General features: G+C 44.0%; 1 protein-coding gene across 2 annotated transcripts in view; it reads right to left on the bottom strand.

The window, feature by feature from the left end:
* Positions 1-694: 694 nt before the first annotated feature.
* DAAM1 (dishevelled associated activator of morphogenesis 1) overlaps positions 695-27,961 on the bottom strand; it is a 168,496-nt gene continuing 141,229 nt past the window's right edge. For both annotated transcript variants that reach the window (XM_058655625.1, XM_058655624.1), the window contains 9 exons: positions 21,610-21,694; positions 17,660-17,766; positions 15,949-16,037; positions 14,704-14,872; positions 10,429-10,536; positions 8,741-8,801; positions 6,371-6,502; positions 2,076-2,246; positions 695-1,593 (listed from right to left, as the gene is read on the bottom strand). In XM_058655625.1, coding sequence (XP_058511608.1) covers positions 1,384-1,593; positions 2,076-2,246; positions 6,371-6,502; positions 8,741-8,801; positions 10,429-10,536; positions 14,704-14,872; positions 15,949-16,037; positions 17,660-17,766; positions 21,610-21,694 — 1,132 coding nt within the window. In that variant the 3' untranslated portion in view covers positions 695-1,383. The remainder of the gene's footprint in view (positions 1,594-2,075; positions 2,247-6,370; positions 6,503-8,740; positions 8,802-10,428; positions 10,537-14,703; positions 14,873-15,948; positions 16,038-17,659; positions 17,767-21,609; positions 21,695-27,961) is intronic.

Below are 27,961 nucleotides of genomic sequence, written 5' to 3' on the forward strand. Positions count from 1 at the left end.
CGCGACTGGACAAACTGCTCTCTCCACAGGAAACTAAACCACAATGGGATGGACGGAGGGAAGAGCAAACGTTGGGCCCCCTCCCCCACTACAAATAAATAAAGCAAAGCAGAAAAAGAAAGAACACAAAACCCCAAAGTAAAAAAAAAAAAAAAAAAAGTAACAGTCCTCTTTCTATAGCATATAATTTAAGGATAGTAAGAGTTGGAAGCTTAACGGTAAAAGCACTGACATCGTATCCTCTGATGTTCATTGTTTTTTTGTTATTGTTTTTTTCTCCCTGAGAGCTTTATTTTTTGGACTGAAATTTTACAGGTAGCTTTATCGACACACACACAACTGAAAAGGACAACACATAAACAAGAAACCACTTCAAACACACTTAGAGATAAACAGAGCTGGGCATCTCCGCCGACGCTGCGCATCCCAGAGGTGTCGTGTAGTTCAGGTCTGTATTTACAGGAGATTCAGTTGGTACTAAAAACAGAAGATAGAAAACACCCAAAAAAGGCACCCCTTCAAAATTTAATAATCTTAATACCTTCAGAGAATTCCTCCAAGTCCTGGGTGGGAAATTGCTTTTAGGATTCGTGTATCTATATTGTTGTAATAAGCACATTCCGTCACTCTTGTTCCTTACCAAGGGTATGGATTGTATTGTGATCAATAATTTTATTCTTTTTTTTTTTTGTCAAAAAAGCAATTTGAAGAATTCATCAAGAGCGCTTGGCAGAAAACTCACTGAAGTCGGGGGCGGGAAATGAATGTTCAACTTTAAATATATAAAATAATTCTGATATTCTACATAATTGGAATTGTGTACAAGACGTCCTCAACAGGCATTGTCACAACCAATATCAGAAATGCTAATGTGATCCCTCTCATGGCCAGTAACACACTGTTAACTACCAAAAAGGTTTTAAGTTACAGTTTTCCCAACTCCAGTACCATCCACGAAAATAATTTGAAAGTATACCAAGTCTGAAAACCATGAAATACTTTGTAAGCCTTTTTTTTTTTCTTTTCTTTTCTTCTTCCTTGTTTTTGTTAAATACCAGGGAATGTCTGTCCTCTCATTTGGGAGACAGTATTGTGCTTCTGAAAAGTTGTGGTGGGCAGGGCGAGAAAGTCATCCACTCGACACGAAGGCATCACAAACGGCTTCCGAGCACATTACACGAACAGGACAGCTCTCCAGACAACACTCTGGCTTCTATATACATTTTAAATACACATATGTACACACGTACATTTACATACATACACATCCACTCACAGATGAAGAGATTGCCATTGTTTGGACTGCAAGGCAGTGTGATGAAATGCCCTAGCCATTTCAAAGGGCCGCTAACGAGCATTCTAAAAAAAAGTATTCAAAGGAAACTAGAAATTAAGTTTCGTGACTGGTCTTTCTCGGCTGCCGTCGCTCAGCTGGTTGGTGATGCGCTTGCGATTTCGCTTCAGTTTAGAAAGGTCTTTGTCAAACACTTCTCCTGAGCGTAAGGCCGAGACGAGGTCATCAAACTCTCCGCTTTCTTCACTGTTTTCTTTTGCTTTTCTCATTTTCCGTTCTCTTTCACGTTGTTCTTTGAGCTGTAAAGAGAAGGAAACCTCTTAGAGAAAAAAAAAGATCTTCGTTTTCATTGGAGATGAAGCCTGTTAAGGTTGGAGCAGAGCTTCGCTCACAGTGGCTAAGCTCCCGGAGAGCTGTGGACACAGCAGGAAAGCGGGCGATGGAGACTCGAGTCTGACTACAGAGGCAATAAAAATGAGCACTCCTCTGTGGCTCGACCCTTTCCAACTAGCTTGATACCCTTGACACGGGAGAGATGGAGGCAACAGGTGTATCCTCACCGGAAGCAGCGTTGTGACGATTCAATAGATGTTAAAGATTGGTTTAGTGGCAAGTTGGGTTCCTTGCTTCAGCCTCAAATCCCACCCCACTGTCAAGGGCATCTGGGGAGTGACTCACTGAATGGGCACATCTCTCTGTGTCTGTTACCTCTCGGCTTCACGAAAACAATCAAGAACAATAACGAATGGAAAAGAAAAACCAAACCCTGACCAACTCTTACCTGAGCTTCCAAGCGAGCTCTGCGTTCTTCCTCCTCTTTCTTCCTTCTCATGTTTTCATTTTCTTGTTTGGCTTCTGACACGGCTTGAAGAAACTGATCGAAAATGCCAAAGAACTCATCTGGCTGTATTTTGCCAGCCTCTTCCCCAAAGTGCTTCACCGCTTTAGTAAACTGGAAAAGAAAGGTTTAAGGACTTGAGTGTTCTACTCAAATTGAAATCAAATATAATTTGATAGAGTCTCATGAGCCTATGTTTATCTTTAATCATGCTGAACACGACTATTAATTATTTCTACAGTAAAAACATTTTAGGACTTCTCAACTGTGAAGCCATTTATTGCTGTACACCTTATTTCAGTTTCACACCTATGATTACCTCCTATAATTCTTATTAACTATACAATAGTAAAAATAAGAAAACAAAATATTGTAGGGCTGAACATCTAAGACACAAAAGTAACAGCAAATGCCGTATGGGTAGGGAACACTGCATTTTTAGCTTTTCTCTTAAGTCCTTTAATACCATTTATTGGCACCATATGGTTAATAATGACAGCAAATGACCCAGTACTTCTTAGCTGCTTTTCCTAATGGTAAATAATGTTCTACGGTTAGGTTATTTCCTGGGTCTCAATGAAAAAGCATTAACTGATTGTGGAATCATTAAGGCAATCCATATTTCTGACCAATACAACTTTTACTCCAAACCCTATTGTCAAACTCTTCCTAAATCCGTTCATCTGTTTAAAATAGACAAAAATAAAATATTAAGGAAAAAAATTTAAAAGATTAGATGAACAAGGGTATACCCAGTGATTTTCATCAATACTAGAGACAGTATGCTTTATTTATTTTTTTAAGATTTATTTATTTTCATTGTAAAGTCAGATACACAGAGAGGAGGAGAGACAGAGAGGAAGATCTTCCGTCTGATGATTCACTCCCCAAGTGACTGCAATGGCCACTCTGTGGCGATCACAGCCAGGAACTCTTCTGGTTCTCCCACGCGGGTGCAGGGTCCCAAGGCTTTGGGCCATCCTCGACTGCTTTCCCAGGCCACAAGCAGGGAGTTGGATGGGAAGCAGGGCTGCTGGGATTTGAACTAGTGCTCGTATGGCATCTCAGCGCGTTCAAGGCAAGGACTTTAGCCACTGGGCCGAGACAGTATGTTTTAACTAGTTCTATCAGTATTATTATACACATGCAAATGACGTCACTCTAATGCTTAAGCTACCAAAGTGTGTTCCCAGCTTCAACATCAAATTCCTTTCCTAGTCCTAATCAATTGCGTAATGTTTTTCATGTTTTTAATCTTTATTTTTAGACCATGAAGGGCTTATGCAGAGCCTCCAAGCCAACAGTTTCTAATTAATTTTTCTTTTTCATCTGCTATTAACTATAATGCTAAGTTTCTGTGATAGTTTGATAATACTGTGTGCCACAATGAAACCGTTCAATATTGACTTTGTAATAAAACAGTTTTCTGATGAACGTAATAGGGTACTTCAAAAAATGGAAAATGGAATTAAAAGATAAGTTTATGGGTCTGGCGGCGTGGCCTAGCGGCTAAAGTCCTTGCCTTGAAAGCCCCGGGATCCCATATGGGCGCCGGTTCTAATCCAGGCAGCTCCACTTCCCATCCAGCTCCCTGCTTGTGGCCTGGAAAAGCAGTCGAGGACGGCCCAATGCATTGGGACCTGCACCCGCGTGGGAGACCTGGAAGAGGTTCCTGGTTCCCGGCATCGGATCGGCGCGCACCGGCCTGTTGAGGCTCACTTGGGGAGTGAATCATTGGACGGAAGATCTTCCTCTCTGTCTCTCCTCCTCTCTATATCTGGCTGTAATAAAAATGAATAAATCTTAAAAAAAAAAAGAAGATAAGTTTATGTTGGTGGAAAAATCGTTCTGAAATCCATATATACTTTTTTTTATAATATGCATTTCCAGGAACTTTTTGAAGAACTCTCAGATGCATGGGTTTCCAAAAGGATGCTGCATCAAGACATATTTTCTTTCGGAAGAACTGCCTTACGGGTACACATATTGCTACCTGTACACGTGTGGGATGACCCGCATCACAATCTACACAGGGAATGAAGGGCTCTTTCTACCTGTTCTCTCTTTCTGGAGGTGTTGCCAACGTTCTACTGACTTCTAAACACTCCGTGAGAATACAGAGCTCTTGAGGGAAAAACACAGTTTCTTCCCTCATCACAGATACTGCTTCGGCTTGCTTCATGGTTTTAAAAGTCAGATTTCTAAAAACCCTGGCACGAACAAAATACCGACAAACACTCTGGAGCTGGTTTCTCAAGCGTTTAAGTTAGTGCACGTCATGTCATCCCGAATGGGCTTTTTATCTAGGAATTCCAGTGGTGATGAAGTCATGTGTATTTTAGTCTCGGACAGCTGAAAAAAACTAGGCCCAGATTAAAGTTCCCACACTGAAAAAAAAAAAAAAAAATAGGCTGTGTGTGTTTGAGTAAAAATTAAGCACCCAGTGAATTTTTATAACAAAAATGAGTTCCTTGACGAAGCAGGTGTGATGTCGGGATGCTGGGTTAGGGCGCTGTTTTCGTTTAAACGATGCCTGCTCCAAGGAGGGGACCAAACATGAACGGCACAGGTGTGTGACCAGGCTGTCAAGGCAGCTGAGCCATCGTTATGGGATCTCAGGAGTTAGCTGGGCCTCTGCGGGCGGTCATCTGCACACACCTTCTCACTGATGTAAGAAGGCTGGAGAGTTTGCTTAACACTGACATTAGTAGGCTTCTGTTAATACAGCGCATTTCTGCAATTTAGCTGGTGTACATATTCATTTGTATAACTCAACAGTGATTACTGAACTGAACACCAAATACAATTGTTTCACAGGAAAGATTTGAGCAAAAGAAGAATGTGCTGGCAGCAGAGAGGCCGTGTGGAAGAACCCACTGGGACAGAAGGGCCTGAAGACCATCTACAAAAAATGAGAGGGAGAGAAAAGAATGTAGGTGTGTGTGTGTACATGAACGCAAATACATTTTGGAGAAGTGTAGAAAGAAAGAAGAGATAAGAAAAAGAGAGGGAAGAGAGAAGGGTTGAGGGTACACATCTCAGTTCTTAACAAGTGAAAACTTTTCCTCTATTAGAAAACAATTTTGAGATCACAGGAATCATTCACGAAAATTCTCATTTAAAAGCATAATCTCTTGTAATGAGGCTGTGACTAAAAGGCACTTAGGGAGTTCTGCTGGAGATACACAGATGTAAAATTCTGTCCTCGCAGGGCTCCGCGTCAGATGAGCACTGTGACCAAGGGCTTTCAACTACCTGCCACTGTTGTCTTCATTAACTTTTTTCTGACGCCGAGAAAAATATCAGAGCAGCTCACAGGACGGCTGCAGAACTTACAGGCTTTGTGACATCTCGGGCAGGCAAAGCCTTCCTAACTCACAGCAGGCCAGGGAACAACAGGGGCATGTTGCAGGTAATCCCGGGCTTGGAAAGAAATATACACACAGACTCTACATGACACTGCACACACACACACACACACACACACACACAGTCTCTACATGGACACTGCACAGAGATACACAGAGGTTCTACATGGACACTGCACACATATACACACAGGCTCTACATGACACTGCACACACACACACACAGGCTCTACATGACACTGCACACACACACACACACACACACACACACGTTCTACATGGACACTGCACACACACACACAGCTCTACATGACACTGCACACACACACACACGTTCTACATGGAGACTGCACACACACACACGTTCTACATGGACACTGCACACACACACAAGGTTCTACATGGACAATGCACACACACAGGCTCTACATGGACACTGCACACACACAGACTCTACATGGACACTGCACACACACACAGGTTCTACATGGACAACGCACACACACAGACTCTACATGGAGACTGCACACACACACAGCTCTACATGGACACTGCACACACACAGGTTCTACATGGACACTGCACACACACACAGGTTCTACATGGACAACGCACACACACAGGCTCTACATGGACAATGCACACACACACAGGTTCTACATGGACACTGCACACACACAGGTTCTACATGGACACTGCACACACACACAGACTCTACATGGAGACCGCACACACACACACACAGCTCTACATGGACACCGCACACACACACACACACGCACACATTCCTGCTGCTTCCTAAATGGCATAATATCTGAAAGTGTCAACAAAAACCAATCGCTATGAAACACCGCTCAGGGAGAAATTTACCAGGTCTTTAGCTTCTGCTAGAAGGTCTTCAACATCCGAGAAGCTGAAGCTGGCTACTGTGATGAACTGGCTGACCACAGAGACGAACTTATCTCCAGGCTGCGGGGGCTGAGACTTCTGATACTCCAGCTCCTGCGACACAGGCAACGGGAAGACACACCTTGACTCACAGACACCTCTCAGCAGTCATCTAAAGCCACTGGGACTCTATCACCGCCCTGCTCTTGTCCCATGCCTGAGCCGTGCCTAGGGGCCCGCACACACATCTGCAATCATGATCCAACCAACTGCGAGAGCCCTTCGTCACTGTGCTTTGGGAAGGTATATACATTAGCATTTGGTCAAAATGAATGGAGGCCAAGCAACCAATGGGGGCCAAGCGGACCCCAAGAGTTGGTGAGAGGAAGTGTGATGGTGGAGGGTCTGTGCTCTTCATCCTGGGGCTTTGACTTCTTTCTTTTCCTTACATCAAGATGTTTATGTCCTAAGCCTTGGTATTTAGGGCAGCAAAATTTTAACTCTAGCATTTGGACTATTACTACTCATCCACCATTTTTCTTCTTGTCTGCCTGGGTTTTGTGAACAGGAAGGGAGGAATTAGTCTCCTGGTAATTTCCTAAATTCACCAGGTCCGCTAAGGAACACGCAGATGATTCAAACGAAATTTTAATAATGAATTCCAACTACTCCCAGGTACACTTTGTTTCTGAATGCCCTTAGCCCCCATGAGGGAGGTGTCAATACTCCCCAGCCCCTGTACAGACACAAAATTAAGCTGCAGAGGGATTACATATGTTCCTCAAAGTAGCAGATCCGTATTGGAGCTATAATTTGAACTCAGACCTGGCTGCTTCTAGGATCTCAGGGACAACTCTGCTTGGAGTGGATTTTCTTTGGTACCTGCAGAGCTACTAACAGGCAGCAAAGAAGGAGTCACGGGCTATAGTTTCTGACTCAGCTCTGCCATGGATTGGGTTTTCACTTACGGCGAGTGGCTGTAGACCTCAGTGTTTCATGTTTAGAATGGGGATAAGAGGTGGCCCGGCGGTGCTTTCCTATAATGTTGCATCTTGGCATTTACACTGCTTAGAGTATGGGGCAATAGGCAGATCCTAGGGCATAGATTTTTCTCAACAAACCAAAACTCAAAAGACATCCTTGGACCTCTTCCCTCACCTGCTCTCGGCTTTGCTGTGGGTTAGACCAGGAGACTGGGTCAGAAGCTTACACGAACCAACTGTCACCAGTCTCAAGAAAGCCTCCAGAGGGCAGCTTTTTGATTGAATCATTAGGGTGGGGATAGGTGTTTTTTTTTCAGGTGAAAAAGGGAAAGGAGGGGAGAATCTTCATAGCATTATTGGTAAAGGACTTGAAATATATTTAACAACAGCAGGGTACCTTTCCAAGCTGCCTGCCCATCTGTGCAGAACCAAGCTGTGCTTATACCTCTAAGTTACGCCCACCATGATCCTGGCTGGTCCTTGTCTCTGGGTCCTTTTCACTGATGGCAGTACTGGCGTATTACCCCACAAGGCATGCACTAACAGCCATATTTCATCCCACCCATGCTCCCCCGTCTCTAGAGGCGTGACCTGCTCCTCTTCTCCTGGGGCTGGTGTTTAGGCTGGCTTGAGACAACCTCCCTCCCAGGCACCTAAGCACACCCACCCTCTTTCTAGGCCATAGCTCCAAGTTCAGCTCTTCCAAATACAGGCCATTGTTTCACAGACCTCCAGCTCAGTGTCCAGCAAGCCCACTTTCTCACAGCACCCTTAGGATCTCTGCTTATCTGCATGTGGCCAAGTGGAGAAGACGGACTTTCCTTCACCATTTCACATGTATGGGGTGAGCATTTTGAATCCTAATGCTCCAGGCTTTCTGCACAGGCTATAAACCCAAGTATCTGCTCAGTAAACATTTCCCAAAGACCACAGAGAAGTACTAGTGCTTTGAGAATGAAAGTAATCTCTTCAAAGACCTTGGAGACTGAGATGACATGGAGAACGAGGCCAGTCCACTTCCCATGAGTCCTCCTTCCCACGTACACTGGCAGCACTCTAGGACCACGGTCCAGTGACACCTGCAACACCCTGCATGTCCTTGCACTGCCCAGTGGCACCTGCACCGCCCAGTGACACCTGCATCGCCCAGTGACACCTGCATTGCCCAGTGGCACCTGCATTGCCCTGCTGCTGCCATTGAGTTGACAGGCTCACCACTGCCAGCTTCTGCTTCCTTGAGGTGGTTGTACTTTTCTAAACCATAAAGGTCTTTCCAGGGCATACTACAGGCCAAGGAATGAGTGTTCCATCAGTCACCAATCCTTGAGATAGGGAAGACCAGGAGTTGGAAGAAGAAAGAAATACTCACTGTCTCCACTGCCTTCAAGCCACTTCTCAGAGTACTTATTTCTTTGTCCAGCTCAGTCATGCTGTTGTAAATAATAATAGTTTAGTAATCAAACAATAGCACGTTAGTAATCAATATGCGGCTTTATATGTATTCAATATAGGATATATTTTTTGTACTTTGGAAGTCCATAATAGTTTATTTCAAATATTTATGATTTCCTTTATAGGGCAGATATCACAGAACTCAAGTACTGAATCATTTTTTGTTTTCTATGGCTAGAAGGTATATTTTATGGGATTAAAAATAACAGAAATTTCTCCCATTAATACAAACATACTGTTACAATCTCACAAAAATATTACTTTGTCAAGTTGTTATGCAAGGGTAATTCAAAAAATTTATGGAAAATGAAATTAAAAGATATGTGGTTATTTTGGTGTAAAATTTTTTGAAGTCCATTCATATTTTTCATAATATGTATTTTCCATGATCATTTTGAAAATCTTCTTACGAATGGATTTCAATTTTTTTGCACTAAGAATTGGTCTTTTTTCCACAAATGTTTTAAAGTACCATAGTTATGTGGAAATAATTTTTTTTTTCATATTTGGGATTCTCAGAGAAAAACAAAGAAACTGGGTTTTCTATAATCACACTCACAATGCATTCGTTGTAATTAGCATGAAGGTTTTGAATCAAGCGTTTGGAAATATGAATATTACAAGCAATGGCTTAACGCTCAAGGCATAAATTAAAAAAATATTAGCGTTGTACTAACAAGCTTTCGTTTTTATTGTCTTGATAAAAGACTTCTGGACTTCTTCCTTATGCTTTGTATTTTGAAGGTTTTAAACATTAGAAAATAAAAACAATTTCTGCAGCTCATTCACACCATATAAAGAAATCCACCTAAACCTCTTTTACTGTAATACTTTCATGCTTTGCGCAAGTATATTTTTTATCAATTTCTACAGAGGGAAAACATCAGCCAGCTAACCACACTTTTCAAATGCACTGCACAAAGCAGGCAGCTTGGACAGACATTTAAACAGAGAGAGTCAAACGGGGGAGGGGAACCTAGCAGGGAAAATGGTCTGTTATCCAGTCTCTGAAATGTGGTTTGCAGCTTGTGTTAGAATTTTGGCAACTTTCCATTTTATTTTTAGTTGCTTTATTTGCAATAAAGACTGCTTCCCATTAAAGGGCTGCTTTGGCTTCAGGAGTGTGTGCAATTGTGAAACTAGAAACACTTGTCCAGGTAAGTCAACTTTTGACTTAACCATCAGGTATCTAGCCTCATGTAACCCAGGGTCTCCAAACTGGACTTCATGTAACTGCCTCTTAAGAATACGAGTGAAACCGTGTGCTTTTCCTCTTTTCTCAGGAACGCAGAAAATCAGATTTAATCGAAGTTCAAAACCACATGCAATGGTCTTGCAGAGGAACTAAAATAAACATATACTCAAGAACTTGTAACAGATTTGAGTGAACTGGACATGATTCAAACACAGGCAAGCGTATGAGTGTCTGAGGACGGATGTGTGCGGAGGGAAGGGGCAGGGCATTTCCCAGCCGACTTCACGTTCTATTTCAGGGAATGCTCAAAGGAGAACAGAAGGACCCGATGGATGCAAGAGTGACTAACGACCTCCTGTACACGCCCGCAAAGGCTGACCAAAGCAGAGTCACTCACTGTGGGTACTTACTTCACTTTGGCTGCTTGAGGGATGTCCTGCAGTTCTTCATTTAGACTGAGCACCTTGGGGTATTTGCTTTCCACAATAGTTATCAGATAGTGTAGAAGGGTAATGTTCCTACGACGAAACACGGCGGTAGAACATGGTTAATACACAACACAGATGCTCAAGTGGCAGAATCCACGTTTCTTCTTTCACTTAAAAATGTGGAGGTTTTGGTGGGCCCAGCACTCTTCAAAGCAGGGATAATGAACGAGCTAACATGGGCTCAGAAAACGAAGTCTAAAGGAAGGACGCATTTGAAGGAGTGGTGGGGCAGAGGGATTACATCTTGGGTCCATAAAGAAGCTCCTTCTCAATCTGGCCAACGTGACGAATGACGGAAGTCAAACTGAGCCATGCCAATGAACACAAGTTCAAGTTCACCTTCACAAATCTACGCCCCACCCGGGTGTGCTCTGCAAATTCATACCGAGGAGAACCAGGCTGGGGGTGGGGGGGAAGTGAGCAATATTGAAATCCACTGAATAAGGCAGCTACTCTCAAGTACATTAGTATCTGAAGTATGCGTCCAATCTCAAAGCAACTGTGACAATCATATTAAAGCTTCATCCAAAGTGAAGTCAGAAAGTGAGAATGTCTCCTGTCTGGGTAATATGTGCAAGCAGCCCAAAGAGATGCTGTCACGTATAGGGCATCTCTGTAGTTCTGAGTGCACCTGCTAATTTTAACCACACTTCAGCTCCTCACTACAGAACCCTTAGTACTTACAAGGGTTGATGGTGCCAGGTTTCTCTCTAGTGGTGACAGGGCTGAACCTTGACTGACCTGGACTGAAAGGGCGTGTCTGATAACATTATGTCTTATGCAAAGCTGTGTTCAGTGGGTCCCAGTTGTCACTCACTGGTCCAACCTGAGTCATGAATCTGGAATGATATAGGGTCACTATACTTGTTTTTTACCAACCCCCCAACCCCTGGTGATTTTAACAGGATCATGAACTGCTAGTTTATATAAGTTACCATAACCAGGATGACACAGATGCCTTTTTTGAAACTATCTCCATAATTTAGGCAGTCTGTTAATTCACAATGCTAAGTCATAACAGTCCCAGGTCAACCCTAACTAAAATGAATCCAAGTTGTCCAACAGTTCTCTTTTCCATAACAATGAACATCACTTCTGGTTATTCTGGCACCTGCATAGAGAAATACAACTTGATGCCTAAGTCAATTGACTCACATTCTAGTATTTTTCGGGTGTGTGTGTGTGTGTGTGTGTGTATTTATTTATTTGAAAGAATGATGAGAGAGGACACACACACACGCACATACAGAGAAAATGAATCTTCCATTCACCAGTTCACTTCTCAAATGACCCCAGCAGCCAGGCCTGAACCAGGCTGTGGCCAGGAACTCCATCTGGGCCTCCCATAAGGGTGGCGGCAGCCCAGGTAGACCGGAGTAGAGTAGCTGTGACCCGGATGAGCACTTCACTGTGGAATGCCACCTTTTTAAGCAACAGCTTAACATACTGAACCACAACGTTGACCCTAGAGGTAGAGCCATGGAGCTCCTGACTGCTGGGTTACTGTCCCATGACCTCCATGGCTGAGGGCATTCCTGCATCATTACAGAACACGGAACCAGCAAAGAGACACAACGGCTAATACTGCAAGCAGCTCGTTTTCCCAGTGCTCATGGAGTCCTCCTGTTTGAGCTGTGCCCTTCTCCTGAGCCACCTGTGTGCCCACGGACCTCCGACATCCACGACAGAGAAGGAACACAACGCCAACTGTTGTCACAAGAAAAGAGTAATGCTATTTTCTTAGAGAGCTAGAGAAATTTCAATGGAGTTCATTAAACACATATGCCTTTCTTACTGTAAAAGGTTTGAAGCCAAGTCAGATATTTCCATATTTGTTTGGTAACCAAGTAACACTTCGCTTGACTAGACACAAATTCTTGAGGAAGGAACAGCACAGAGCAACCGCACATGTGACTGGCCCCTGGTTGCTGTTTGGAGCTCAAGCCGTCAATGCTGAAGGAATGCTTCCTTCTACTAAGGGTTCCTCCATTTCAGCGTGCAGGTTGAGCAAAGTTGACCAAAGCCCAACTGCTTATTTACTAGCGTGGTACTCTGTTAGGCACTTGGGGACCAAATATTCATAAGCAAAAAAAACCCACAGGAAAATGAAAGAGATGAGAAACAGCTTTCATTTCTTCTTCTGGAAAGACCTGTGCATGGGAGGGTTCTGTCATCCCAACAAGCACCCAGTCCTGAGTGCCAGGGGCGAGTGACTTGCTTACAGGTGCGTAAGTAACATGAGGCCATCAACTACAACCTCCAGGTAAGGTTCACCTGTAGACAAAGGGAGAGCTGTGGGCATGCGCATGGCACAGGTGCTGGCTCACCCGATGGTGAGCCTTCAGGCCAGTTAGTGAGCCATTCAACCCGGCCTCACTTAGTTTCACTCCCCTCCTCTCCTTTACTTATCTTTTTTATTTCTTTTTTGTTTTTTCAGATTTACTTCTTTGAAAGGCAGAGTGACAGAGTAAGAACGAGAAGGTCAGAGCTTTGTTTTCCTCTGGTGATTCATTTCCCGAATGCCTGCAATAGTTGGAGCTGGGCTAGGCTGAAGCCAGGAGCCACAGGCTCTGGTGGGATTCCACCTGAATGGCAAACACCGAGGTATGTGAACTGTTATCTGCTGCCTCCCAGGCGCTCAGCAGGAAGCTAGATGGAAGTGGAGCAGCCAGGATTCCAATTTGGAATGTGGGGACTCCGACCAGTGGCTTCACTCCCTGAACCCCATGCCTGCCTCCCGAACAACAAGTGATAACAGCACTTGGTTTTTGTACTGGCAGGCTGTTGTGAAAGTTGCATGAACGTGTTCTGAAAGAGCTCAAAGTCTTTGCGGAGAAGGAGGGGGAGTTGTAACAAGGAGGTGGCTCTGCATTTTTCTATCTTTACGAGATGCAAAAATAACGACACATTTATCCTGCTTATTTCTTCTAGGACAGAATCAGGGCTGCATGCCCCTAAGCTTCACTAACCCTCTGGAAAATACAGGGTAAAGAGCCTCATTTGTGAAGAACGATTAGGGAGAACAGCCCTATTTCTAACACGAATCTGGCACAGACAAGCCTGCTTCAGAAACAACTGTGTGGGCCCGGCGGCGTGGCCTAGCGGCTAAAGTCCTCGCCTTGAATGCCCCGGGATCCCGTATGGGCGCTGGTTCTAATCCCGGCAGCTCCACTTCCCATCCAGCTCCCTGCTTGTGGCCTGGGAAAGCAGTCGAGGACGGCCCAAAGCTTTGGGACCCTGCACCCACGTGGGAGACCTGGAAGAGGTTCCAGGTTCCCGGCTTCGGATCGGCGCAGCACCGGCCGTTGCGGCTCACTTAGGGAGTGAAACATCGGATGGAAGATCTTCCTCTCTGTCTCTCCTCCTCTGTGTATATCCGGCTTTCCAATAATAATAAATCTTTAAAAAAAAAAGAAACAACTGTGCAAGTACTTTTGAAGTCACTGAGAACCTCAAAGGACAAAGCTTTCCGGGAAACTGAAGTTCATCCGCCTAATCACCCTACTTGTTAACGACTTGAGAGCATTTTCACATTTTGGTGTTTTCCCTACGAAGAATCTGTTTACCTAAAACCCCAGTGTGGTAAACTTTCTAGCAAGCATTTTCACGAGTTTTGGGAGAAGCAGCAGCCTGCTAACAGCCAAATTTTGTCCCAGAAGTTTCTCATCTCGCCGGCAGCTCCAAACAAAGAAGGAAACGGTAACTGAACATCCCATCAAGCTTCACAGGTTAGCATTAGCTGCCAGTTTCATGTTTTCTTATGCAACACAGTGGAGTGGCTGTGGCTAACAGGAGTCATGAGGAGAATTCTAGAATACTGGTTTCCTCCACGCATGTTAGTTATGTGGGGGCATTCAAAAACATAAAGTTCATCAGGCAGTACATTTATGATTAATGACTTCTTTTCGGATATTGTACTACAGCCGACAAAGTTTACATAAGAGAAAGGCAGGACCGAGGAGAGAACATTTGGACAGATGACATTCTTGTAGTCTCAAAGTGATGCCAGGCCGGGGGGACTGCAGGGATGCCATGGTTATCAGGGAGACCAGAAACGAGTAAGCATCCAGGAAAGAAAGGGCTTTGGTAAGAAAGAGTTCAAACAAGATCTTCCTGTGTCACAGCGACCATGGAAGACAAACTCAAACCCTGACCTACGCATCACAGTCTCCAAATGTTGAAAGATGCCGCACTTACTTGTCAATACTGGACTTGGTGTCAGCAATCTTGTTCAGGCTGGATATTTTGAAGCCATAGGCATTGCCTCTTTGCCCCTTATTCATATAATTTCCAAATGCCAAAACCACTTCTAACAATTGCTTGAGGGCACCACTCCTGAACACCTCCTCCGAGCCCGAACGAATGGCTTCAAAAGAAAATACATAAAGACACAATGATTACAACCAAGACTTATCACCGTTGCCCATGCTATATTCACACAACATCACATATGTCAAAGTTGCAAAGCTTCAGAATACCAGCCAGCATCCTCCATACACGCACCCTGGAGGGCAAGAACGAGGGACCAGGGCGCAACAGACACACCTGTTAGTGCAATCACTCCTGGCTTAGCAACTTTAAGCATTTAAAAGATACATAGAATAGCTTCTCAAGTTCAACATTCATTTGCAAGCACTTTCTTGCCTGGTGTTACAAGATCAGTGAGCAGTTCCAGAAAATGTCACATTTGCTACATGTTACAGCTTGCAGGTGTCTTAACGGGAACCTCGGCTCAACCAGTTTCCCGATTCCCCCAGTCATTCTGCAGTTGTGCTCCTTAATGGTCCTGCTCACATTTCAATTTTTAAAAAATATTTATATATTTTTATTGAAAAGGCAGATATACAGAGAGGAAGAGAGACAAAGACGGTTCATTCCCCAAGTGGCCACCATGGCCTGTGCTGCGCCGATCCGAAGCCACGAGCCAGGAGCTTCTTCCGGGTCTCCCACGCGGGTGCAGGGTCCCAAGGCTTTGGGTCATCCTCAACTGCTTTCCCAGGCCACAAGCAGGGAGCTTGATGGGAAGCAGGGCTGCTGGGATTAGAACCAGTGCCTGTATGGGACTGGGTGCATTCAAGGTGATGACTTCAGCTGCTTTGCTATTGTGCTGGGCCCTCACATTCCAAATTTTAGGTATTTAGTAGCTTCAAATATAATCAGAAAAATCTTAAACCCTATTGCAAGAAAGCTAATTACAGGGCCATCAGTGGTTACCCACAGGGTCAAAAGCCCAAACCTGTGAGAGCCCAGGAGGTGTGCCATGAGCTCTGGAGCCTAGGCCAGGCCAGCGTACCTGGTACCGATCCTAGGCAGTGATCCATCATGATTTCAAAAGATTTTGAACAACAACAAAAATATTATTACCAAAGTTTACCAGACCCACATGGAAGAAACAGCCATTTCAGACAGGTAGCACTTCTGATTGGGGTGGCTTGACTTTACCTTCCACTTTAGGCTTCACTTCTGCCACGCGCTCTGCAAACTTCTTTTTGAAGTACAGTGACTGCAACCTTTGCTGATAATGATTAATCCTGTGAGAGCAAGCATGAAATAGTTAGCATTCTCATAATGTGCCTATGTTCACATAGCGGACGTGGAGGCAGAAACAGCTCAGAACGCCACCCGCTCACACACGCACACAAGACCGGGACATGAGGCCAATTGTGCCTGAAGAATCTGTTTCTATGTGACCTATGTGAGGTACCTGGGCAATTGCAGCAGAATTCTTAGTTCTGGTCAAATCAGGCAACTGCTAAGGGACAGAAAGAGCCCGCTAGTGTTAACTGATGCTGAGTCTTGGAGTGCCAGGTGCCCTTCTGAACTTACAAGAGATAAAAGATTGAAAATGGAACTTCTCCATCCTATTGCAAAATAAGGTTTCTCCCAGGTTTATTAACTTTTCACAAAATTTTGCCCTTGGCAAAAATAATAAAGAGTTGTCTTAAGCACCTTCTCTCCCTTGGAAGTTAATCCCCTGTCTTCCCTCAGGGCACGCAAGCTCTGCTTCCCAAGACAGGAAGTACACTGATCCCCACCAAGATAAGCGGCTCTGGCTTCCGCCTGTCCTAATCTCCTCCTCCTCCAAACCTTAAAATCACAAAGACCTAGATTTGTATCCCAGATTCACCTTTTAATAGGAACCTTCCACAAGTGCTCCAATATCTTTGCAGGTGGATGGAAGAGCATGGTCCTGCCTCAGAAGTCCCCTAGGCAGAGCTGACCGAATTCAATGGGAAGATGTGTACAAAGAACCAGGTGCTTGCTAAGTGGCATTTACTGAAGTAAGGATTGCTGGGTGCTTCTGTTAAAATCTCAAAGTCCTCTTCTGTGGTACAGTAGTGTAAAAAAAATGGCAAGGTGACATGAAACAACGAAGCAAGTCTGGGTAAGACAGAGATGCAAAGCACAAGGCGTGTTTACCTTGATTGCATCTGCAGACTTGTTGGGAGAGACTCACCTTTCCTCACTTCTCCTCTCCCCTCCCCTCCTCCCTTCCCTCATCTCTCTCTCTCTCTCTCTCTCTCTTTATACAAACAGCGCACTCCTCTAGAGCTTCTAGTTGTCAGAGCTGGACCAAGTCTCCAACATGGGCGGCAGGAATCGAACTATGACAGTATGCATTAGCAGGAAGCTGTAGTCAGGAGCTAGGGTAGGGAAATGAACCGAGGTACGCTGATGTGAGATGGAAATATTTTTTTTAAAAGGCTGATTGATTTGAAAGAATGACATAGAGTGGAGGGAGGGAGGCAGGCACGGAAGAAAGGAAGGAAGAAAGAGAGAGGGGGAGGATTGAGAAAGAAATAGAGGTCTTTCAATGTCTCATCGGCTGGTTTAATCCCCAGACATCTGCAACAGCCAGGGCAGGGCTGGGAGGAAACCTGGAGCCCTATCCAAGTCTCCCACATAGATGGCTAATGCCATTATTTATTACTTCCCATGCACATTAGCAGGGAGGTAGATCAGAAGCCAAGTTGATAGGACTTGGACCATTACTGTGATAAGGGAAGAAGACACCCTGAGTGATGGCTTCACTGTCACCATGGCAGCCCCGTCACCATGGCAGCCCCATGACGTAAGTGCATAAACCAGAGTCTTCACCATTAAGCTACATGTCTACTCTGCATCTCTATTGCTTAGGCAACTTCAAACTCACCTGCTCATCTCAAAAAGGAACCTGTCCGCTTTGGCCATCCGATCCAACTCATGCTTATGCTCCTCCAACAGGTCAATATCACTTTTCTCAGGAACGAATTTCAAAAGCTAAAAAGTACACACAGAGATAACAATGAGGCTCCAAGTTTAAATCCCTGCAGGAATTTTTCACCCTTTCCGTTCACTGGTCCCAAGATGAAGTTTATTAACTTTGCTCACAGTTGCTTCCTGTTGCAGCATACTGGAATGAACAGTTCTGTGTGTTGTTTCCATGTGATTGGCTTGTTACCTCCAGCTTACCTAATTCCATCCCGGTTTTTGTTTCATCTTTGATCCATAGAAACATAGATACCGATGCTCTGATTTCATATTAAGTTAGGAGGATGACATGGACAGACAATGTGTTATGGTATGTAATACTGAAAACAGACATCCGTATGTGTCTGATTTCCTTTCAATGCACGTAGTTGTATCTATGTATGTACACGTGTGTACACTGGGGGTCTGTATCTGTACATGGTTTTCTAGATCAATATATTTGGATCCTCTCCTTGATGCTAGCATTGGGTGGCCCATTTAGGTTTTCAACATGGTTCTTGGATTTCACTGAGGGACCTCAGAGAAAGCAGATAATCTGGGTGCCGCTGGCAGAGCAAAGAGAATCAGAAGCACAGGGAAGGGTGCATGAGCAGCTGGAGGGAAATGACAGCAGGTTGGAGGCATGTGGTAGGCAGTCACTTGAGGTCCTGGGCTCTGAATGGACAACACAGATTTTATACAGGTGAGATGCTTTATGGGTAATGGCAGAGGACAAGCATAGACACAGGCCTCACAGAGATTCTAGTATTTCATGTGGGTGCACCAGATGCTCCTTAAATGTAGGAGAATGAATTTGCCTTGTAAAAGACCATTGTGCTTACAGGAGGTAGAATGTATGACCTGCAACTATTAAGTGGCTGTGATCAGATAGTGGGGTGAGGTATTCTCTGGGGGATGATAGCATACCAGAGCCACTTAGTGGGCTGAACAGAACAGCCTGACTTGTTGACGGATGGACAGTGATCAATGGCGGAGGAAGACAGACAGCCTTGGCTTCCGGCTTAGTCAGTGACCTACACAGAATGATGGGAAGCCTAGACAGAGGACAGAGGAAGGACACGAAGGAGAATGCAAGGTTTGAAACACTCTCAAAAGAACCCAAGAATGATCAAGTGGTGATTTCTAGCGGTCAGTCAGTCGGGTGACACATGGCAATGACCCTAAAAAGAGCTCTTTGGAAGACAAAACACTGATGCACTGTTGCAATAGGCATGCTGCTGAGGGCATGCGTAGCGGCAGAAATGTGTAAACAGAAGGGCAACTAAGATGGAATATAACCAGTCTTCGTGGGACCAGGCTAACCAGATGAGCCTACCCAGAAGGTGACGGAGGTGCCACCCGTGAGGCCTCCTTAGCACCACCGGGCCAGGAAAAGCAAGTGGATACTGGGGTCACAAACCACTAAGAAATCAAGAAAGACCAGTTCTGCAGAACATGCCCTGGCTTTACAACTGTGAATCACTGTGTTTCCTTGGCGAAGATAGGTCTATGGAAATTAGAGGACAGACTGTAAGGGCTTGAAGAGTGAAAAGCCAGGTGAGTGTGGACCAGCTCCCAAGCAACAGCCATGTCAAAAAGAGAACAGGCAGCAATGATGGCGATGTGGAGAGCTAAGGGGCAGGTGTTCGTGTGGCTGAGACTTGAGGAACAGCGAAGGTAAGACTGAAGATCTGTGAAGATAACTTGGCCCTTGATAATTAAGGACGGGACCAAAGCAAAGGGCAAAGGAAGGGGTGGCTGTTGAGGGCACGGTAGGTGGCAGGGAATGCCAGGAGGTTCACAGGTCTGCGGCCTTGATGGCTCCCAGGCTTTTCTGCTCCTGTATTCAAATGTGACATTGCTCAAGATGGGTATGTTCTTGTCTCTCTTCAGTGTAGGGAGGGAAGCAGATAGGACCAGGAGAATGGAGTAGAGGGAGAAAAAGCATTATTTTCTATGTAGTTTGGATTTTTACCTGAGGTCAAGGTGGCTGATGTCAACCTGCAGCTTGGCACTCCCAGCCCTATCCAAGTTGAGGATCACACCATAATCATGTCTTTTTTGTTGTTGTTGTTACAGGAGCATTGCAAAAGGGACAGGCTAAAAGAGGCAATCCCCCTCAAAGGGAAGCTGAGCATGAGAGTGTGTGTACATAATTCTCAAAGAATAAAAAGGAGGCAAGCAGAGCCCAAGGTATCAGTAGATAGACGGTCCCTTTAGAAAAGAGTATTGGAGTCCTGAGTGCTCCGGGCAGCTCGAGTGGAGGAAGGACTGTGGTCCAAACCAAGTCACAGAGAGAGGAGCCAGAGGCTGGTACCCTCAGCTGCTGCTAAGACTATTCAATGATGGAAAAAGAAGCAGAAGAGGAATATGAAACATGGAGGAACAGAAAGAGCGTGGGACATGACCAGAGTAATGTAAACACAATTATCAGGAAGGATCAGGTCAGAAACACCCTTCTTGGCCGGAGTGTGCATCAGTAGACTGATTCCCTTGTATTTATTTGAAGTACATTCTATTTGCACTGCAAGTCTTTTTGGCAAGATTTTGAAATCCTTTCCCTCAAGGAAGAATTTTGCTGGATGCAATTTCACAGTACACAGATCTTGTGGAATTTTAAACATATAGCCTTATCGATAGGGGATGAGACAGAGGGACTAGGGCGGCTCTCCAGAGTTCTTGATTCCAGGTAATCACTGGGAGGCAGGGTCACCAGGGAGCTGGGTGGAGGCAGACAGGAGCTGGCTTCAAACTTCCGGGGCAGCAGCTAACTGGACTGGTTTATGGAAGTGTTTGCAGAAGAGGCAAATTCTGCAGAAGATGAACTTGAGGTTGAAGGAGTATTTTTAAACTTATTCCTACCCAGAGCACCCTAGGATACTTGAGCACAATGCCACTAACTCTTTTGATAACAAAATCACTCCATTAAAGGACACCATCAAAAGGATTTTTGTTCCTGTGTGAGAGTTTTCACCCAAGGTAAATGTGATGGCGGGAAAGGTCAACCCTATGGAGGTGTGAAACTACACACGTCACTGATCCAGTGCAAAACACCCTTATGCTCTGCTCCTGGATTTGAGTGTGTTCATATGAGTTAAGTTCAATCTAAAATTGTGTTGCTTATAAGCAGACCTGGAGCCAACAATCATGGCCCTCATGACCAAAATCACTCAAAATATGATTCTATCGCAACACAAAATGGAACAAAAAGAGTCGGTAATCGTTGAACTTTCTGAGACTATTATCACAAAGACCAACACATTCAGGTTCAGAGCAAGGGGCAGACACCGCTGACAATTGCTTCAATATGTACTAGTTGCACAACACTGTCCTTAAATACATTGTGCAGTCACACTGTCAGACAACAGACTTAGACTCGAGGAATTTACAACCTATTTTGTGATACAAGCAAGTTTTGAAATACAGATGATAGACTGTGAGGGAAGTTAAACAGACTTTTGTAGTCAGGGGAATGATGACCTAAGACCAGATATGAACTATACCAGGAATTCAGTAATGAATACATTCACGTAGCATTGCCTGTGGTGATGCCAGTGAGATTATCAATAGTTCTGAGAAACTCAGACCTTTGAATAAAGCCAGTGTATTTGTCTGACCCACTGGGACTTTAACTTAAATGCAGCCTGAGGGATGAAATCTGGTGCAGTATATCCCAGGCATTGAGCAAATTGTGAACCTCCTTCTTAGCCGCTGTTTCTCAAGAACAACGAAGGAATAAAGTATTTTCCTAGAACAGGTGGAAACATGGTTCAACTTCCTCAGTGCAGAGATGAGTGCATGATTCATTAGCCACGAGCCTACGCTCTGTTGGCAGTCAGGTGCCAGGTATGCCGGCAGACGTCTGGTACTCACCTGCTCCAACATGTCCTTGGGCAGATCTTCCTGTTCGTCCATTGTCAGGATTGCCCGCTTGATTTCATCGTTGGATAATTTCAACCTGGAGACAGGACAGGTCACTTGTTACCACTGTAATCTAACACAAGGCAATCCAGCTACACCAGATGCTGAATTTCTCGTACCATTTTTCTCAAAAAAAAAAAAAAAAATCTCTCTCTCAGTGGAAGCTCACTTTTTAACAGTATTGTACCTAAAAATAGGATTTTGAAAGTGCTTTAACATTCTTCCGGGGTGCTGTAATGCTCTGCTAACACACAGCACAAAGCAGCTATGTTCTGTGGTTTAGCTTCCCCAAGCAAGGGACAGGAAGATGATAAGCAGGGAAAATACCCCACACGGCTGTTCTCTTTGCAGCTTCCATGAATTGCAGGCGAAAGCGATAAACAGAATCCCTGGCCTGGTTTTATGTCAGGGGTGTGAAAGTTCTCTGGCAGGTTAATAGTTAACAACTTTATGCTATTAAAAAAGTTGACAAGGTAAAATAAAATGTGCTAGCACTCTATAGTTCCGACATTTTCACATAGTTCATTTCATTCCCAAAATAACTGGGATCACTTTTTAAAAACACATAAGAACCAAGTAACTTGCCCCAATCCATAAAGTAACAGGGCTCACAAACCAAAGCTTTCTGGTGGCTAATCTCAAATTCTTTATAAATATTGCTTATTCCATTAATATTGCACAGGCAAGGACTTACGAAAAACGCAAAATCTGTTTTCTATCTACCATGAACTTAAATGGTTTGTGAATTTAATTAGGCATTTGTGCCACAGCCAGAATAATAGTGTTGCCCATACAATATACGTATCGTGGAACAGAAACACACTTGCAAGGATTTTTCTTCATAGGCACAGCAACAGTCTTAAACATCATTAGCTGTGACAACAGAATCATTTTCTTATTCTGATCATAGGCATTAGACCCAGACTTACTTCTAAAATCCTAATTTCCTACAATCTACCACTAATGTGGCATAGCAATATCATTTGATTTATTCCTTTCGTCAATGTTCTTTGAGAAAAATCACCAATGGAAGTAGAGATAAAGAAGTGAACACACAAAAATAGTGCTTGATGTCACTTCTGAAGCCGGGCCCCAGCTTTGGTTCTGATACTTTCATGCCAGTGTGACCTTGAACGAAATTTTACCAAGCCTAGTTTCCTTATCTACAAAATAGGGATGATACCAAAAGGACAAATATCATATGTTCTCTATGATATCAAGCAACATTCAATGCAAAATACAAGATCATAGATACATAGGTAAACATTCATGGACATTTAGTCATCTAGAGAACTGTATAATAGAGAATATCATATCATATCATATCATATCATGAAGTAAAGACATATTGCACATGCATCGCTACTCCTGAATAGAGATGGACTTCCGATGAAACTCTTCACTGCATCTTGACAATAGGATGCTGGACTTTTTGCCATTGTCTATACCTACAATGTCAGGATACACTTGAACAGCAGAATGACGTTCTTACAACCATACTATTACAATAAAACAGAGGAAACCAGTGGGGAGAGGGGAATTGGAGTATGCATAGGAGGCACTTGAATTAGGTACTTTAATACAAGAGGTGGCCCTACCTAAATGAGAGCTTAACCAACTGCACCTCAAATGCCCTCCCCTCTATGAGCTTTTTGAAGCACCCCTCATATGTGTGCACTACAAGGCAAGATTTTCTATATCAGAAAAAAAAAAAAAACCAGTAGAGGTACTTCTGTAACTTTAATATGGATTTACAGCTAAGCATTAACCAGTGCTTAGCATAATTACTGTGAATTTTTCCAAAGCACTCATACTCATTATTCCACACATTTCCACTCTGCGACATGCATTAGGTCCCAGGGCATTATAACAGAATGAGAAGATGTACTCCTTAGCTGCAAGGTGTTTTGATCCCTGGGCGAAGGAGAGGGTAACGTGAATCCACACTGAGTGAGGCTTGTCAAGCACACTGGCCTGCGAGTGTGGAGTAAGAGTATGAATGAATTCCAAGGCCTCAGAAAAGAACCCACGGGAAGCTGTGGAAGACACCACTCGTGGTGGAAATATGGGTTTGCCCTTTTCTCTAGATTGCAAAATGACTTTGTCACAGTCATCTCCCCTAGTTTTCTTCACTCCTATTTAAATGGGATGTTTCTTGTGCAAATAAGTCAGGAAGAGAAGAACAAAACCTGGGAATGTGAAGGCATCAAACACCATTCTCTTCTGTCACATACTATCAAATCCAAATCCAACAACTAGGCAAAATGTCAACTTATCTATACCAGTAAAAAAAGAAAAAAAGAAAAATTCCCATTTACTGAATTGAGCTATGGTGGCACTGTGGCACTCATGCTTTGTCCAGCAACCCCAGTCCTGGCAAACTTCTCCAGGTTGTTATAGTCACTGTCTTATGAATATTTCACTGGAGCATCTCGATGGAAAATCTCCATCCTTATGGAACAACTTAGCTAAGCTGGCATGGGCATGGTATACACAGAGTAGAGTTAGAAACAGTGGCACGTATCATCAAGGTCCCAATCGCACAGCCCCTGGATTGCCTGAGGTCAGGGATGCTAAAGGTTCTGGATGAAGGCAGTGCAGACACCATAAAGTGGCCAGGCACAGCCAGGAAACAGCGAAACAAGGAAAGATGGAAACTGCCACCGATCAAAGCACTGGCTACGGAAGCATTGACAAGCAGGATGAAAAGTGCTCTGCGTATGAGCGAAAAGAAAAAAAAAATAATAATTAATTGTCCTTTTTACACCAAGTTGAAGAAAACATTTTATGGTGTGGCTCTGCTGAGTCCCTCCTGTTTTGCATATAAAAGAAAAAGAGTTGAAAAACCATAGTGAGAACGATACTTCAAGTATCAAATTCGTATTTCCTGAGCTCTCCATATGGAGTGCAGAACTTCTGACTTTTGAAACTGTATATATTTATGCTTTTCAATCCCCAGAGGCTGTCTGGACTAAATACTAAATTCCTAAAAATTCTTGTTTTCCCGTGGCCTAAAAAGTGAATGGAGATTTTAACAGGTAGTACTTAAGAAAATCTCCCTGTTAACATAAGGCCAAGCACGTGGCCTACTGCATGGAACAAAGCCCTTCTACTTTACAGGAAAGGAGAGCTGCCCCGCCCTCCTCCGGGAGAGCCCCATAGGCTGCAGAGTTCTTAATGTCATCTGTCATCTACGGAATGAGCTTCTAATCTCTGTAATTTAAGGAGCCTAGCAAGCCTAGCCGTTTAATTGCTTTTCAAGCTTGGCAGTGTTCTGGTGCGCTGGAGGGTGGCGGCTTTCAAGGCGTTCGCTGCAACCTTCTTTCCGAGGCAGGAAACAAACCAGCCATCTGAAAACAGTATCTACCTCCACCTCGCTTTCCTCAAGCATTTCAAAAATTTGCCCAGAGTATTGGAACAGGTAGGCATAATGAAAATAGGCTAAGGATGGGTGGCGGATCAACCTTCGCTCAGCCTCAGTGGGTCTAGGTCAAATCCCCCTGCTTTCAAGTGGCTTTTTGTGGTTTACTGCATCCGTTGTGCCATGCCCAGGGAGCATCTGCAGAGGAAGATTGGGGAAAGGTTTCTTACCTCCATGGGTCAATTGTACAACCTCACCCTACTTCCATTCTTATCTTGTTGGAAGAGGTTTGTTTTAAGGACTAAACCACATTGCTACCCATCACTCTTGTACACTCATGGGGAAAAAAGTTGCTTCTCTCATCCAGGGCCTGAGGACCCAAGAAAACACTCATTTTAAGGGACACTGTATGCATTTCACTCTTGCCACATGTATGAAACATATGACACGGTGCCCTGGCACTCACCATTCACACATGCAGGTAGTCCCCTTCAGTGAGTTCCGGGTGACTCTGGCCATCCACACATTAACATCCTCCTCTCCCAGTCAGCCTGCACCTCTTGCCCTGTCTTGACCTCTTGCCAACTGCCTTCTGTCCCGCCTGTGGCAGGTGGTCTGACCAACAAGCCCACTAAGGAAGTGTTCCAGAGCATAACCAAACGCTGTGAACACGCACACTTAGGAACAAACAAGAAATGTGCATGACACACACACAAACTCTGCATGCGTGTCAAAATGTTGTGCACCCAAATAAACTTATCTTTCAATTCCATTTTCAAAACTATAACTTTCTGAAGTATCCTTGTATAGCCCACAGAATATATCATGTCTTCATGATGGACGCTGGGGAGGCAGCCACCTAGCTGGGAAATCAGTTACTGTTGGCAAGGTAAACAATGGATAGGCTCACTAGCCTGTCCTAGCTCCTCACACGTGTAGTAGTGAATTGCTGATTCCGAGGAGAGGATGATCGTTAAATTGGTAACAGTTTTAAAAACCAGAATGAAGGGGCTGGTGTCTTGTTATAACCAGAAAAGTCTCTGTGGTGTTGGCTTCCCATAGTGGTGCCGGTTCAAGTCCTAGTTGCTTAATTTCTGATCCAGTACCCGGTTATTGGACTGGGAAAGCAGCGGGAGGTGTCCCAAGTCACATGCTTAAAACACCTGGAAGAAGCTATTGGTTCCGTGCTTCAGAGAGGCCCAGCTCTGGCACTTGTACACAATTTGGGCATGAACCAGCAGCTGGAAACTTTTTTTTAAATCTCCTCTTCTCCCTTCGTAACGCTAACAAAATAAATAATTTTTTTTAAGTAAATGAAATACATACACACTAACATTTCATGTGGGGAGCATGCATTTGGCTCAACGTTCCAGACACCCATTGTCCCACATCAGAGTCAGTTCAACTCTCAACTCGGTCTCCTTGTTCAAATTTCCTGCCGATGGGGACTCTGGGAGACAGAGAGGGCACACGTCACTGGGCTTCTGTTCCCTGTGTGTGAGATGTGCTTCAGCCTGGCCCAGTCCTGGCTGCTACGAGCATTGTGGGGTAAACCAGTAGCAGGGAGCTCTCTCTCTCTGTCCCTCTCTGCTTGCCAGAGAGATTCTAAAACCTGATCGATAGGAAAGGGCTTCAGAAATGCTCATGGAAAACGCACAGTAGAAGAAGCTACGCACAGGTGTCAAAATTTTTCTGTAGAAAACTGAAGTTATCTTTCACGTGATTTTTCAGGAAGCGTTTAAAAGCATCCTATGTAACAGACAGTAGGAGGGAGAGAAGGGGATGGGGGATGGGGGGAGGAAGCCCGATGCTTGCAAAACAATGAAACAGAAAATAAACAAAGACTCTATATAACCTCATGAAGAAAAGGTCAGCTAGATTCAAAGTGTGTTGTCCGCAACATGATATTTCATCATACTATGTATTCATTAAAGTGATTCTTAAAACATAACAGACATGAGGCAAACTGACTTATGACTGTTGTCTAGATATCATTTAAACAATTTCTCAGTTAATGTAGGCTCCTGACACTTTTAGGGTCACAAGAGAATTACATACTACAAATATGGAACAATTCCTCCAATGAAGATATGGGAGATCTTCACCAGGAAGAGTTACGACCTTGTCTAGAGGGGGTAATGACCGTGGCTGGCACTCAGGAAGAAGATTCCCTCTTTGAGGGGCTAGTTCGGAGTTCTCACTCCAGAAACACTTCAACAGCACGGAATTCAGAGAGCCCCCTTTTGTCAAGTTACTTTGAAATGTTCATCCAGTTGGAGAAAACACGCATTATAGGGACAATTTCAGATAGTTAAAAATACCCATTTAATTTTCCAAGCAAGAAGAGTCTTTGCAAAAGGCATCAAAAATACATTAAATACACTGCAGAAGAAAAATAAACATGCCTTCAAATTCTGCTGAATGATGTTTTCCTAAGCAGATGGCGAAGTTACCTAACTTGAACACCGTTTAGGCAAAGAAAGTCAGACTAAACCCAGAGCCTGGCCATTCACATAGCTTCCTGCTTGAGGCAGAAACGAACGCTAGCATACTGGCTCATGTTCCCTTTCAAGCTGCATTAACATTCACTAAGGTTCAATTTCTGTTTTACTAGAAGAAGACATTTGCTCCCTAAAGTAACATATATCTGGCTAACAATCAGGCTTCCTCGCTGAAAGCCAAGCAGGAGTTCTTTGTATTAAAAGAAACGCATTCCACGACTATCTAAGATACAGGACCACTTCTTTCCTTCTTCCTTCTCCCTGAAACAGAAACACTTTGTGATGCTCGCCTCAGGGCACATTCAGCACTCCATTCACAGTCTCAATATTCAAGATTCTTATTTTCATGAACTCATAAGAATTAGGCGTCTTTTCCTAATATGAAGTCCCCTTTGGAAAAAAAAAAAACCAAAAACATAGATACAGAAAAGCGACTTGAAAT

Source organism: Ochotona princeps, chromosome 26 (assembly GCF_030435755.1).
Source record: "Ochotona princeps isolate mOchPri1 chromosome 26, mOchPri1.hap1, whole genome shotgun sequence".
NCBI lineage: Eukaryota > Metazoa > Chordata > Mammalia > Lagomorpha > Ochotonidae > Ochotona > Ochotona princeps.